Source organism: Lactuca serriola, chromosome 4 (genome assembly GCF_051521515.1).
Source record: "Lactuca serriola cultivar US96UC23 chromosome 4, Lser_US96UC23_V15, whole genome shotgun sequence".
Classification (NCBI taxonomy): Eukaryota; Viridiplantae; Streptophyta; class Magnoliopsida; order Asterales; family Asteraceae; genus Lactuca; species Lactuca serriola.
In genome coordinates, this window is record NC_136411.1 from 15,937,644 (window position 1) to 15,952,978 (window position 15,335).

At 31.1% G+C, this 15,335-nt stretch overlaps 1 protein-coding gene across 2 annotated transcripts; it reads right to left on the bottom strand.

The window, feature by feature from the left end:
• Window positions 1–5,904: 5,904 nt before the first annotated feature.
• Window positions 5,905–8,887, bottom strand: LOC145101078 (small ribosomal subunit protein uS4y). Of its 2 annotated transcripts, none has more exons than XM_079038241.1 (4): window positions 8,791–8,887; window positions 7,884–7,966; window positions 7,400–7,781; window positions 5,905–6,296 (listed from the first exon to the last, which is right to left on the bottom strand). In XM_079038241.1, the coding sequence occupies exons 2-4, from the start codon at window positions 7,909–7,911 to the stop codon at window positions 6,113–6,115; spliced, it is 594 nt and encodes a 197-aa protein (XP_078894367.1). In that variant the 5' UTR covers window positions 7,912–7,966; window positions 8,791–8,887; the 3' UTR covers window positions 5,905–6,112. The 2 variants fall into 2 exon arrangements, with proteins under 2 accessions (XP_078894367.1, XP_078894368.1); XM_079038242.1 differs by lacking the exon at window positions 8,791–8,887 and adding an exon at window positions 8,761–8,785.
• Between the last annotated feature and the right edge of the window lie 6,448 nt (window positions 8,888–15,335).

Genomic DNA, 15,335 nt, shown 5'->3' on the forward strand with positions numbered 1-15,335 from the left:
TTTAACCGGCTAAAAATTTTACTATTTATAAGCCATCACGGTTTTCAATCTATTTATATAATATTTTATTGTTCATAAGCCACCATGATTTTAATATATTATGTAAATTGTTTTAAAAAGAAGGGTAAAAAAAAAAAATTGTGACATGCCTTGATGCCGAAATCTTTGTGCGTTGGTTGCCATGAAAATATGATAAATTGATATGATGTTGATGTGAAAAAAAATGACAAAAATGATATCATTTTCATCATCATGTTATCCTAAGAATTTATTTGTGTATCTGGGCATGTATTATTATATATGTAAATATACAAAAATATAAGACTCGAATTTGAAAGAATTTAAAAACATCAACGATTAAAATGGACCAAACCATAATATTCGTCTACCAGAAAAGTAATTGACACTAAGATGTTGCATAAAAACTTTACCAATTCACATTCGTCCATACATATGAAACGATTGATCAAACGGTTCATGTAGTAAAACCTTTATTTCTCTTTTCGAGAAATTGAATATTTTTCTATTTATTTTTTCTAATCAATTTTTCTATCCATTTAAGTGATGACATATGTTATATTATTATATTAAAATATTATTAAATTTTATTAAATAAACATTAAATGTTATATATGTCACCATTTAATTTGGTTGAATATTTATAAAAATAAAAAATAAAAAAATATTTAATTTCTCTTTTCAATAATATGTATTTTACTAACCACCAACAAGATGAACCAATCGACGATCTTTTGAAAATTAAATATTTGAAAGAAGTTGTCCCATGTTTAAATCTTAGCGATTTAATACCCACTTAACATTGGTATGACTATTTTAACGGTTTTAAAAATAATGTATTTTATTAAAAAGTTGTTGTCGTAAAATTACTTTATATATTATTAGTTTTACATTAAAATTCAATTTTTTATATTTTGTATTTTTCTTATTAGAATACTTTTTAATAGTTTCTTCTGAAATTTTTTGAAAAAAATGTAAGGATTTTTTCAGACAAAAATAAATAAAAATTTTGAAAGTTTTTTCAAAAATAAAAAACAAGTTGAGATTTTTTTCGGAAAAAAATTGAGGGTTCTCTTCATAAAAAATGAAAAAATACAAGTTCTTTTTAAATACAATAAAATAAAAACAAATTGAGGTTTCATCTAAAACAAATTAAAATATAAATTATTTTATGATATTAGCCTTATACTAAAATAGACATTGTCACTATAATTTAATAAAAACATTGGTTGGACTTTCTCTAATGGTAACATCAGATTTGAAAGTCACTAGTTTCTTGTGCTTTAATTTTTAAGAATTTCAAATCCAAGAACTCTTGTTTCCAGCTTAATATTCTTCTTTTTTAGAAAAACTTCAAATTCAATAGATTTTGTTTCTAGTTTAGATTAATATTTTTTTAGAAGAGCTTACACACATGTATACATTAATTTACTCTTAAATTTACATATTTTGTCAACAACGGAACTTGCCTTCAGAGTTTGGCTGATGAGCATCTATCTGTCAACTTTCATACTCTTAGACAAAATGTCATTTGGTATTTATAACTTAATATGAAATTCCTCACCTTTGAATGATAACATCACGATCATTTATTCATCTATGTTTTGAGGACACCTTTTTAACCTTTAGTGCTTGTCACATGCCCTAATAGGAAAGCCACATGCATAGATAATGTCCTCTTTGATGTTAACACAAAGTCACAAACCCAAAAAATTAATAGAAACAATACATTAACACTTAACGTTTTCAAATAAAAAGGGTAGAGCAAGTAACGATTTACAATAAGCAAATAGATAAGCAAGTATCCTCTTGAACAAAACTTTAAGATGAGATCTAAAACAATGAAGTTTTTAGAGAGATAAAACACTCTTAGGACTTATAGGCCCGACCCAATAGGGGGCAAGCGGCCTCGGGCCTCGTCACGGTTTGGGTCCCCAAAATAATTTATGCTTAGTACTGGTATTTTATATATATTAGGTGTGTTAAAATTTTGTTTAAAATGTATTTAGTTGAGTTGGTTATCTGGTTTCAAGACCCGTTTCTTTCAACTAATAAACCCAGGTTTGATTCTTGTTGTTATTTTTTAAACTAATATACAAAAGCTTTAAATGGGTTTTCATAATGTATATAGACTTTTAGCTCATGAGTGGTGTTTCTTCCATTGAACTAAGGATGTAAATGAGCCGAGCTGAATTGAGCTTCACACTAATCGAGTCAGGCTCGTTTAAAATTATTGAAACTAGGGCTTGAGCTCGTTAAGAGTCTGGAGGCCCGAGTTCATGCTCGAGCTCATGAAACATATATGAAGCTCGGGATCGGCTCGTTAAGGCTTGTTTGTCCATAAAGCTTGTTAAGGATCGGGATAAAATTGTTATTTTTCCATATTTAATAACATAATAATTAATAATATATAAAATAAAGTTATATTATACAAAAGCTCGTTTAAGCTCACAAACCTGTAAGTGCAGGCTCGAGATCAAGCTCGTTTGTTAAATGAATTTTATTCTAGGTTGGAGCTCAGGCTCAGCTCGTTTCTAGCTTTTAACGATCGAATTTCAGATAGCTCTCGGGTAGATCAGCTCGTTTACATCCATACTTTCAACTAATGTTTTTATTTTAAACTTGGCCGGCCACTTTGGTTTCTATATTTTTTCTTTTACAAATCTAATTTAAAAGAATCTAATAAAATTCTCTTTTTAAGTTTACGAATGTAGTTGAATTATTAGTAACTATCTTTAGCTTTCAACAAATAGTTTTATGTTTATGTCTATGTAATTTCTTCTCTCTCTCTCTCTATCTCTCTCTCTCTCTCTCTCTCTCTCTATATATATATATATATATATATATACTAGTTTATAACCCGTGGGAACCACGGTTATAAAATTAATCAAACTTTTATAGTAAAAACTCAAAATTATTAATAAGTTATTTTAAATAAATTATTAATTTAAGAGATATTTTTTATTAGTTATGTGAAATTATAATCATTGATTCAAATAAATATATAAAATTAATTTTTAATATATATTAGATATTTTTTATTTGTGAATTAATGAAAACAATAATTTAAAATTTAAAATTTAAAATTTAAAATAGAATCACATTAATGAGGAGGTCTAATAAATTTAAAATAGAAAAATAATAAATTGACAAGTGGCAACACATTAATTAAAATGTCTAATATGGTGACACATGGCAAAAGAGCTATTCTTTTATTAGTATAGACTAGTTGTTAGACTCATGTATTACATGGGTTAATTTAAAAAAATATTAAATATAAATGTCAAAATATTTGAGAGCTTTGAATTTATAAGAAAATAAGAAAAACAATGATTTATTATAAAGGAAATGTTTTTTATATTTTAAGTTTAAACATATAATTTAAATAAAGAAAAGATACTAATGAGCTTTAATTTTGGGAATTTTGAATTTAAAAAGTTAAGTTTATTAGTGAAATTAATATCCATTTATTACTACATTTATTGTAATTATTACATTAAAATATTATGTGAAATTTAATAAAATAGAAAAACTCCTAAAATGACATGTGGAAAAAATTTAATTCAAAATAACCACAAAATGACATTTGACAAATTGAATGAGAGCGTGACAAGTGGCAAAAAAAACTTTCATTTATTAGAGATGATATATATATATATATATATATATATATATATATATATATGTTTGTTAGAAAAATAACAAACATGCTTTAAATACCAATTAATTTGTAGGAGAGTGTGAGATACCAATTGTAAGTTGAGATGAATGTTTGCACAACCTCATAGACAAGTAATACCACTTGAGGTTAGGTGCCTTTAAGTCTTAACCATACAATCGTAGTTATTGTAAAAGATAAATCAACATGTGGATGTCAATCGAAAGAATCTGAACACATAATTGCTTTTCTCAATTTAGTCATAGAATTAATATGGATGATTGATAAAATAGTTTTACAAATAATCAAGAAACCAATCAAACAGCAAACCAATTTGTTAAGCCAAACAAATCACATCGTTTTTTAACCAGAAAATGTGTTTTAACATGAATGCTCAAGTAGGAAAATATATCAATTAATCAACAAGTTGCTCACACTAAACACAAGTAATCACTAATCGTAAAGAATCTTATCTCAAACACAAAAAACAGTGAAAAAAAAAGTAGGTGAAGAAGTATGTTAGCAAATAATCACAAATTTTAGTAACCAACATTTGAAAATATTAGTCAATACAAGACTTATTCAAATGTTGAAACTCTTCACCTAAAGCACACAACTCCCAATCGCACATTTCTTTCAATTTTGATCAAAAAGTCAATAATATGTAGCAAGCTATCATATCATGACTTTATGCCAAGTAGTTTAACAAAACAGGATGCAGAAAAAATATGGCAAGAAATGAATATTTGCACATTATCCTTCAACAAACAATAGTAAGGCATTTTCTTAAAGTGAAGTTACGTATCAAAGTAATGAATATCAAGTTGAACAATACACATAAATTTTGTAATCGAATAAATTAAATTATCTTTGATATTCGACATAAAAGTGAAGGGTGCTTCTGAAAATTTTAGTGGATTTTAAATAAAATAACCACCATGAATTATACAACCAAGTTTGTAAGTTTGAAATAGTCACCACGAACACTAGACACAAATATAATGGTAAAATGAATATGAAAGAATATTTGCAAACCAAGGTTTTGTTTCAAAACTCCGAAAGCTTCTCGTGGCTTTTGTTTCAAAACTAAATGTTTATATTATTTTTAAGTTAAAATGTTTTATTGATCATTGGACAATGACATTTGTAAGTTTATTTCAGAACTTGTATTGAGACGGCTTTTGTTCCGATGTTATATGGTCAATTATTAGGGATTAAGTTTGATCCAACTATCCAAGGATTCATTCATTACAAAGAATATTACACTATTATCCAAGGATCCAACTTACTGTTCCACAACAATGTTTGGCGAATTTATATATCTAGTCACTCAAGTATTTTTTGTGCTCAATTGGTCCTTAATGTCAGGAAATACCAACTAATTAAGGGTTTAAGGGAAATTATATCACATTTACGGGTAACATGCTGACGTGGTTTGACATGTGGTTTGTTTTTGCACTGTAACACAACAAAGTTTAACGAATTTACACATTTAGTCACTCAAGTAATTGACTTTTTTTGTATCAAGTTGTATAACTGTGTAATTGATAGGTAAATTACAACTTTAATGGTCTATTAGACATAAAAAAATATTTGAGTGACTAAATATATAAATTCCTCGATTATACGTAACTTACTAATCCCTCAAATAACAACATATAGCCATGGAAGTTTAGTGGAATATCCTTTATGTTAATTGTTAAAACGGCATAATCACATGTCCACAGGTGTGTTTTAGACTTATTGGTTATTTTTAAAGTTCAAACAATTATAATTGTTTAACAATATGAAAGCTCCTATGGTCAATTTTGTGAAACTCTTTGAAACACCTTCAAAGAATAGGTATTTTTATTCTAAAACAAAAATGTATTTAGTAATATGATGATGTAGACAAAACATAATGATTCAAACTAATAATCAAAAGTTGTGTTTGAATATACAACAGTTCGTAGAAAACTTATTATCAATATCACTATAAAGCCATTCAGCCATCAAGTAAAAAATCATTTCTTAAACTCAATAAGTAACTTAACTACGTTTCTGTTGCCAACTTGGTTATTGGTTGTTTCTTTTTCCTTGTTAACTAGATAAAGGTTTTTCGACTATAGAAATAACCATTTGACAATTACGTTCCAAAAAACAAATCTGACATTAAGCCAACATTTTTACGATAAATCAAATCTGACTTAACCAATTAAGTAATTCTGTCTTTTAAGATTAAAGGGACATTTGGCTTTACGTTTACTTGATTAATAAAAACAATGTCACAAAAATGAGCATAAAGTTTTAATGTTTACTCACCCTTGAGACACTTACTTGATTGCATGATATCCATATTATCAAATAAAAAACTTGCTATGTTTAGAGGTACTGAAAAATATCAAAATAAAGCATGTTGACAAGATAGTAAAAAAGATGAAACATGATGACATGTCATCACTCTTCATCATCCTCGTCAGCGTCCCCACCTGACGCCTTCTTGGCAGCCGCCTTTTGGTTCTTTCGCTTGACTCTGCCAGGTCGCCCGCCTCCAAAGGGACTAGTGAGAGAAAAGTCAATATGCTTCTGGGAGTCAACACGCACCATGAATGATGGAACATTCACCACTTGCCTTCCCACCCTGTTGTATTATGGTGGAATGGAATCACAGACAAACGGAATGGAATCACAAACAGATGGAATGGAATGAGCGGTAACAGAATTGATGAATTGAGTCATTCAAACATGTTGTTATGATATGTATGATGATTAGAATTTTTAATAATGTTGAAAAATGAACTTTAGTTAAATGAAAATATATCTCTAAATAAATTGCATATCAACATTTTTCATTTTGTTTAAAATGTATAACATTTCAAATTGTCAAATAAAGGTCTTTATCATTTTATATTAAAAAAAAACTATCTACAGAAATAATAAATAAAATACCATGAGGATCTTATGATTATAATAAAAAATAAATTTAATTGTTTTTGAAAGACCATAAGAAAAAAAATTAGTTGAAGTATAAAAAATTGGGTTAATCTCTTGAAAGACCTTATACTTTGTGTTTGTTTCCGGATTAAACCTCATCTTTATCTTTTTCACAAAAATGACCTTATATTTTTTCATTTTTTCCGAAAAAAACCACAACTTTGTCATTTTTCCGAATAAACCAACACCCGTCTAAATGTTTCCAAATAAATCCTCAACATTTTTAGTTTTTCCCTCACATTTTACTACTTCTTTAGCGAAAAATGACTAAAAAGACCAGATTGAAAAAAAAAAAAAATACAAGGTCTTTTTCACGAAAAAACTGAAGTTGAGGTTTAATAATCCAGAAAAAAACATGAAATATAAGGTTTTTTATAAGATTAACCCTAAAAATTTAGGGTTTTATGCAGAAAAGTACCATTATTTTAGGAGATTTTTTATAAAGTCATAAATCTTTTTTAACAGAAAAATCCTGATTATTTTTATTTTAACAGGAAATGACAGATTATGTGATTTTCCCATAATAATGGTACTTTTCTGTTCAAAAAAAAGATTTAGGACTTTATTGGAAATTTTCCCAAAATAATGTGACTTTTCTGCATAAAACCCAAAAATTTATAAAAAAAATTAGTGTCATTGACGATTATTAACTTCGCTAATTCCATCATTACCAAACACTACCTAAAAAATTCAGTAAATTATAACTGAAGTGACCAATATATAAATCAAGAATTTAATTTAATTACATACCTGATGTGCCTTTGCTTGATGAGAACTCTAGCATGGTGGATGGATTTGGCCATTCCAGTTTTGAACACAAGTGTCTGTAAACGGCGTTCAAGAAAGTTTTCAACAGTAAGGGCAAGAACGTAATCTAGCTTGTTTTGGCTCTCATCCAAAAGTCCATATCTGTTCATCCTTCTCATAAGGGCTTCACCTTCAAAGATCCTACGTGGGTCCTTTTCTTCAAGGGTCAGAAGCATTCTTGCAGCATTACGGATTCTGCTCAGGGCATATTGAACCCTCCAAAGCTCTCTTTTGCATCTAAGCCCATATTCTCCAACAAGCTTCAGTTCAGCATCTAATCTTTCCTTCTCGTATGGACGACGGGGTTTCTTGAAAGTTTTCCCATCTAAAAAACATTTTTGGATCTTGTTATTATCATATTCTTATATGTCAATTATGATTGAATTTGTATAAAAGGGAGTGAAAAGAAGGGTAAAAGATGAGTTACAGTTGCGGTAAAACGAGACGTGCACCATTGTTGTCTATGTCAATGCTTGTTGCTCTCTCTCTCCTTCTCAGCTGCTGAATAAGCTGATGTTGAAAACAAAAAAGTTATGGTTCAATGGAGCTACAGAAACACTTGTAATTCTATAGAAAACAATTTCAGAAAGCAAAGTAAACTGATGAAGGGAAATCACATTAGTTTCCTCCAAGAGTTCATCATATTGTGAATGTTACAATAAAAAAAATCAATCAGTTTGGGATTATAAACTTGGATTGATGATATATGCATGTGTATACGTATGTGTGTTCCCTGGGAGTGATTTACACTTGATATGTGATCTGAAAACACACTTGTTGAGTTGCTGCTCATTTAAAAGGTGATATATTGAATAAAAAACTCGTAATCAACATCGGACAGAAATGTTTCAGAAATATATTTGGCAAACTTTAAAATTGATTCTCATGCTCTTCCACTACAAAATTATCATCATAATACTTATAGATTGAAACAATGAAATTATAATGAATTGTAGATCTTCTGAAACTAGATTGACAGCTACAAGATGATACGCTTCAAAAGAAGCGTTTAACATTATAAAATCGCCCATGGAGAGCTTCAAAAAAAGTGATTTTAGGCATAGAAGAGATAACACATCAATTTTCTTAAGAGAATGAGATATATACCGAATTAACGATAGCTGTGGGGTAAAAAAAAAAGATAAAGCATCGACGCAGAAAGCACAAATTCTAAGAATTAACGGCTATAACGATCAAAATAACCAATAGATCAAGCTAAATGAGGCCAAAATCCAAAACCTAATTCACAGACGGAACAATATATACATGTAAATTACATAAAGAAACAAAGCTGAGATATTAACTGAGCGAAAGAGGGAAGAAAAGCTTCAAACCTGCTCAATGGAGACGATACGAAAAATAAACCTGCAAAAGCAGTGAGGTGAAGCGAACAAATATCATTAGGGTTTAGAATAGATAGGTCTGTGAGAATGGGCCTAAGGCCCATTGGATCTACTAATGCTAGGCTCTTCTACAACAAGAAAATGTAATTTCTATTTTTCTTTGATAGTTTCTAATCACGAGTAATTTATGTAATTTAGTTTTGGTTAAAGTTAGAGAAATTAAATATTCTTCTATAATTTTTTTCTAATATTCTTCTATCATGTCAAATGTGATATGTGTTCTATTTAATTTTCCTTAATAATATTTTAATTCACATATTATCATTTAATATGGGCAGGAAGATAAATAAGAGGAAATTGTAAAAGGATAATTAATTTCTCTAAAAAATTTACTGTAACAGATATGATTGTGATATTATCAGAGACTATTCTCCTATATATTTCAATGTATAAATTGCAGGTTTCGATTTAAAGTCAAAACTACAAACCGTATAACATATATGATTTTAGATTTTTATAAATCACAAACCGTATCTGTTTTAAACCATGTTATGCGGTATGGTTTGGTGTGAACGTATTGTGAGTTTTAAACCATGTTATGCGGTATGGTTTGGTGTGAACGTATTGTAAGTTTTATGTGGTTTGGAAGTTATTTAAATTTATAATTCAAACTTTAAAACACCTTATAAGTAATATGGCTAACTATTTTCTCATTATAAAATGTAACAAGTGATAAAAATATATTTGAGTTTAATATGAAACTAGTAAAAAATCATGCGTTTCACCACGGGTTTGAATGGGGTGTGATTCATAATGGGAAATAATTTGTAATCAAATTGCTAGAATAGATTTTCTTAACGTTGCCAAAAAACATCATGCTAAAACTATTACGTTCATCATAATGGCAAATAGTTTGTAATCAAAAAGTTAAAATAGATTTCCTTAACACAACAAAGCAAAACTTAAAAGAAATGATATGGCATTCATTTTTGTAAACTTTAACAACAAAAAAAAACACATATGCATACAAAATACATAAAACGCTTCAACAAATTGTAGCCTATAAAAGTTTAAATGCAAATTCAAAAAGAACCTCGTGCAGCATGACCAAAAGAAGAGCTATTAAATGGAAATGGTAGAAGAAGGTAGCTATACTTTCATTTTCTTCGGTGTTTCTGTGAAAAGCAAAAAATAGCATTGTACTTTCAAAAAAATTAAACATAAATTGTAAAAAGAGTAAATTTCCATATATATATATATATATATATATATATATATATATATATATATATATATATATATATATATATATTCACACAAATTTCAGCATAAGGGCATTTTAGTCAACTAAGACAGATTTAAAAAAGGAAAAATCGAGATTTATGGGATAATAAATGATTTTGATTTAAAAAATCTGATTTATTTTCAAATTAATTCAATTTCAAACGTAATTTGTAAGCATATACAATTTTATTCTATCAGAATGTCATTTTGTTAGAATGATATTCTGTAATTCTGTCAGAATGGTATACAACTATGAACATAATATTATAAACACATATTATCAAGATCAATAATTTTTAATGAATACAAATGTTATATAAAACGAAGTTTAATAGTTTAGAATAAATAATTACATTCATTCTTAAAGAATACAACTATGAACATAAATTACATTCATTCTTGAAATCTCTTGCAAAAAAAATATCGGCATTCTTGAAAGAATCCTCATTCACTTTCTTGTTTCGTTCCTAGATGTCTTGTGTATGTTTGACCTCTAAGCTACTTCAAAATATCTAGCATTCTATGAGATTGACATTTTGTGAGATTTGCATTCTGTCATAATTGTATTACATGAGAATATTTTATAGGTGCTGCAAAAGGAGATAAACTCGAGGATGGTAAGTGATCCCTTGGCAAAACTTCAAACATCTGAAAAACATAAGAAACAAAAATCATGTTAAAACATCAGCCAATTGCAATACAACCCTTGCAGAATCATTCTTATGTGATTATACCGGAAATACAATTCTGGCAGAATCATTCATATGTGATTTCCAAGATGATAATACTCTCCACAGAATATTCTTAAAGAATGAAATAATTATTCTTACATAATGAAAAAATTGAAGATAGGAATAAACACCCAATAATTATTCTACAGAAATATTCTTATGTGATTTCCAGCACTTTATTTCATAATCGAAAAATGATTCCCTCTCTTTCAATACTGAAAGAAAATGAGAGTAATTCTAAATTTAAAGTATGATAGAATAACATAATTCACTGTTTTTATTTTGTTTACCTTAGGAGATGAGATGCACAACAATAAACATTCCATCGCTAACCATGAATACAATCTAAGATTGTCATATTTCTCTTTGGCATTTCATCAAACACTTTAAGGACGCTCCCTAAATCACCACATTTTCTATGAATCATGAATGAAAAAAAATCCAATTCAGAACCATCAACATCAAATTCATATGAACAACAATAAATTTCAACACCATTATAAAAACCTAAAACTTAAAGTTGAAATTGTAGAAATTTTCCAGTTGGAAGAACGAAGAAAAAAACCTGTTTTCTATGGAATGGAATTGCAAGTCTGGTAAATTAAATTGTAGAAATCTCTTTGACCAACTATTGGAGATAGATGTCACACCCCGAAACCGAAACGGCGGAAACGTTCTGGGGTGGATGACGTCATGTCAAGTATCACAACACATGCATATAGTAATCAAAGTACAACAAAACATTGCATTAATAGTAATAATTTTACGTGGTTACAATACAATACATCGAAGTAATACAAGTAAATAGAATAAATACAGCGTGGTACTAAGCTATCTTCATCAACAGCTCCTGGCATGTACCTGTTCCAATGCTAACCTGAGAATACAAGTTATTTGAAAAGCGAGTATCAGCATTTTAGAAATGCTGGTGAGTTCATAAGTATTTAGTGACTTTTATTCAAATAACTATATAAAGAAGTAGTTAAGTGTTTACTGTGTATTAGAGTTCTTTCTAGAAAATCCTATATTTTCTTTAATAAAGCAACCTTCTACCAAGACTGGTCAGTGTTATGTGGTAAAAAGTGGTTTTCCCTTAATTGCTATCACTATCAAAATATTGAATTTGATTATTAAAGAAAGTAAGAGACAACAGGGAGATAACATATGCCTCAGCAGTGAGGACTGCTGACTAAGGAAAAGGAATCATAGACTCCAGGAGAGTATCGAACTAACGACACGCCTGATTCAGTCTAACAAGTAGAGACTCAGACCTAGAAGGTACCAAATGAAAGGTACAACTGGTAAGGTCTAAAATAGTGAAAAACAGACCCCAAACAGTATCAAATGAAAGATACGTCTTGTAAGGTCAAAATAGTGTGACCCTGAAAATGAATTACCAGCATACAATGTAAATTGCCGGTGAGATACCGTTACCTTAAGGCCAAAGAATTATAAGGTAACCCAGGATACTCGTAACCATACTGACTAGAGTACCAGACGCCCTACAAGCGTCTAAGATGTGACATTTGTCACCCGTTGGCTTGGTAGGTCGGGACTGTAGCTAGCAGTTTGGGTGCGGGGTTGTCAATCCCATATAGATCTATACACACAATGTCCGCTCTCCCTACAGGAGACTCTGGTTACCAACTAGACGACAGAGAAGGCCGTGTCCTGAAGATGCATCCCAAATAGTGGGTAGAGACTTCCAAATAGTGGGTAGTGTGTTCCTAATGTAAGTGTAGACTAGAGGTAGAGACTCTTAACTGAACTGACTAGAGAATTCCTGTACGTCCATATTCATATACATAGTATATAACTAATGAACCAAATGACCTTCAGACGGCCATCCGATCCCACCAGACCACATCTCAATGAAGAAAAGGAAATAGGGCGGACGAGCCTTCCTAAGTCTTTCAATCATTACTTATATGTATCTATATAAGCACATACATACATCTAACTACGACTGAGTGTGTAATAAGTAGAAGTGATTCTTGTGAAGTAGGAGTGTCTAACAAGCGAAGTAGGAGCGGTCGCAAGTGAAGTAGGAGTGCCGATCAAGTATAAGTGTATCACGAAGTAGAGACGACAATAAGTGAAGTAAGAGCGTATTGAGTATAAGTGAAGTAGAGGCGATATCAAGTGTAAGTGAAGTAGAATCGTATCACTAAGTAAGAGTGTGAATAAGTATAAGCGTCCATCAAGTATAAGTGACTTCAAGTATAAGTGAAATAGAGACAATAACAGGTATAAGCGCTTCAAGAAGTGAAAGCGTTACCAAGTAGGAGTATAAAATAAGTATAAGTGAAGCAGCAGTAACTAACAAGTAAAAGTATACATGAAAACCTTGGAAAAAACTTTATACTCAGGAAATCGCATTTTGTATTCTTTGGTAAAATAAGTGTGAAAACCTTTAGAAATCTTTGGAGCCTTTCATAAATCAATTTGAAAAATGGAACTTTGATAAAGCAGTAAAAGTAAGAACTTGAACAAGTGAAAACCTTTTAGAAAGCCATTTATAGTGTCCTACTTGGTAAAACAGTGTACAGTGTAGTAAAATCTGGTGCATGCGGGTTATCAATCACATGTGATTGATATGATAACTAGCATGTTTAACTTGTATCCCCCCTATAAAACATGTAAAAACATTTAAAAGGTTCATTCAAGGGTATGAACTCACCTGGTGTAAGTAGGTCCGACGAAGGTGCCGTTTGGGCGTTCGGTGTCACGCAAGGACTCGAACACACTCTATGACCTATTTAACATATGATAACATATGTTTACATAAAATTAGTATATTTAATACTAATTAAACAAATATACGCGCTCAGAGGAGCGGAAAACGCTTTGGTTGAGTGTTTGGGTGTCCCGGGTAGCGTCTAAAGGTGTGTATGGCTAAGGAATGGAGTTTACCCTCCGAGAGTAAACCCTTAATACCATGTTTATGGCCCAGGGACTACTCACCATGAGTTTACGGCCGTAAACTCATGGTGATGGGTTCTAGGGTGTTTTAGGCTTCTAGCTTGTTCATGGGATTTTTCTAAGTACTTTTCCAAAAAGGCTTGAGTGGGTTTAAGGCTTCTAAGGGCATTATATTGGAGTTTACGGCCTAGGGACTACTCCCATGGGAGTTTATGGCCGTAAACTCTCATACCATGGATTTAGTGAAGTTTTAAGCCCTTAATACCTTCCTAGCAATTTCTAATGGAGTGTGATGCCATTATGGGGGATTAAAACCATCATTTGGGTGTGTTTTGGGGAGTTTACGGCCTAGGTACTTGCTTGGGCCGTAAACTCCAAGTCACCCCATATTTCCTTGTGTTTAAATGTTCCAAACCCTAAATAGCATGTCCTTATTTTATGTCTTAAGCCTATGGGTGGTTTGGGAGTGTTTGGAACTTCATTTAACAAGTTTAGAGGGTGTTTACGGCCTAAGCATGTGCTTGGGCCGTAAAACCTCTTTTATGCCACAAATCTTGTTGTTTTGGGGTTCAAACACTCCTAGGCTAAGTCTCCTAATAGTTTCTAAGCTTAAGGATGAGTTTAAAGGCATGTTTGACACCATATTAGGGGTTTACGGCCCTAGAGTGTTCCTGGGCCATAAACTCCTTATTCCATGCCTTATTGGATGATTTTTGAGGTATAATCACAAGCCAATATGTTTGAAACAAGCTAGGGTAAGGAGACTTACGATTTGGAAGCGTTTGTTGGCGGATTTGGGGCGAAAACGGGTCTAGAGAGAGTGTAAAAAGTCTCCAATGGACTCCACTCACCCTATATAGGGTTTTGAGTCAGGGCTCGGTGGAATTCTACCCAATACTGCCATTAAACGGGGCTTTTGGTCGCACCCGATTTAGTGGTCGTAATAATAAAAACTAACTTTTTCCAATTAAATGGAAATGTATGTTATGTGTTTTTATTTCCTTTCATCACGACTTAACGGCCTATTAAACATGAACAATTGTAATGTTTATTTAATTGACGACCTCCAATTAACGGAACTTTTATAACTGGAATATTCTGTTAACGGTAACGGGGAAATGTAACGGGACAACTTAGGTTGTCACATCATCCCCCCGTTAGAGGGAATTTCGTCCCGAAATTCAGGTCTAGGCAAGGAAGTAGGTAGGAATGGCCCAGTAGGGGTAAGAGAGTACTTCCTATACGGTTGTCCTCGCATTCCCAAGTGAACTCTTGTCTGTGTTTGTCATTCCGACAGACCTTCACGTACAGGATGCGGATTCCGTCTAGTGTAGCTAGTGGGTTCCAACTGGTGTATCTACGAGGTTAGGGTTCTCAATGGATTCTATCAAGATGAGTGAGGCACGAAGAGTGTTGTCGGATAATCGCATATCAAGTCTAAGAAGTGGATCGATCGGGTGTGAATCTTGTGGCATATCCTAAAGTAGTAGTGGTCTAACGAAGGTTGGACCAAATCTCTGCGAGGATTCTCGGATGGTCCTAGGCTCTCGGAAGGGTAGATCCTTTTAGTACTTAGAACATAGTGTACCTCTATGGCAA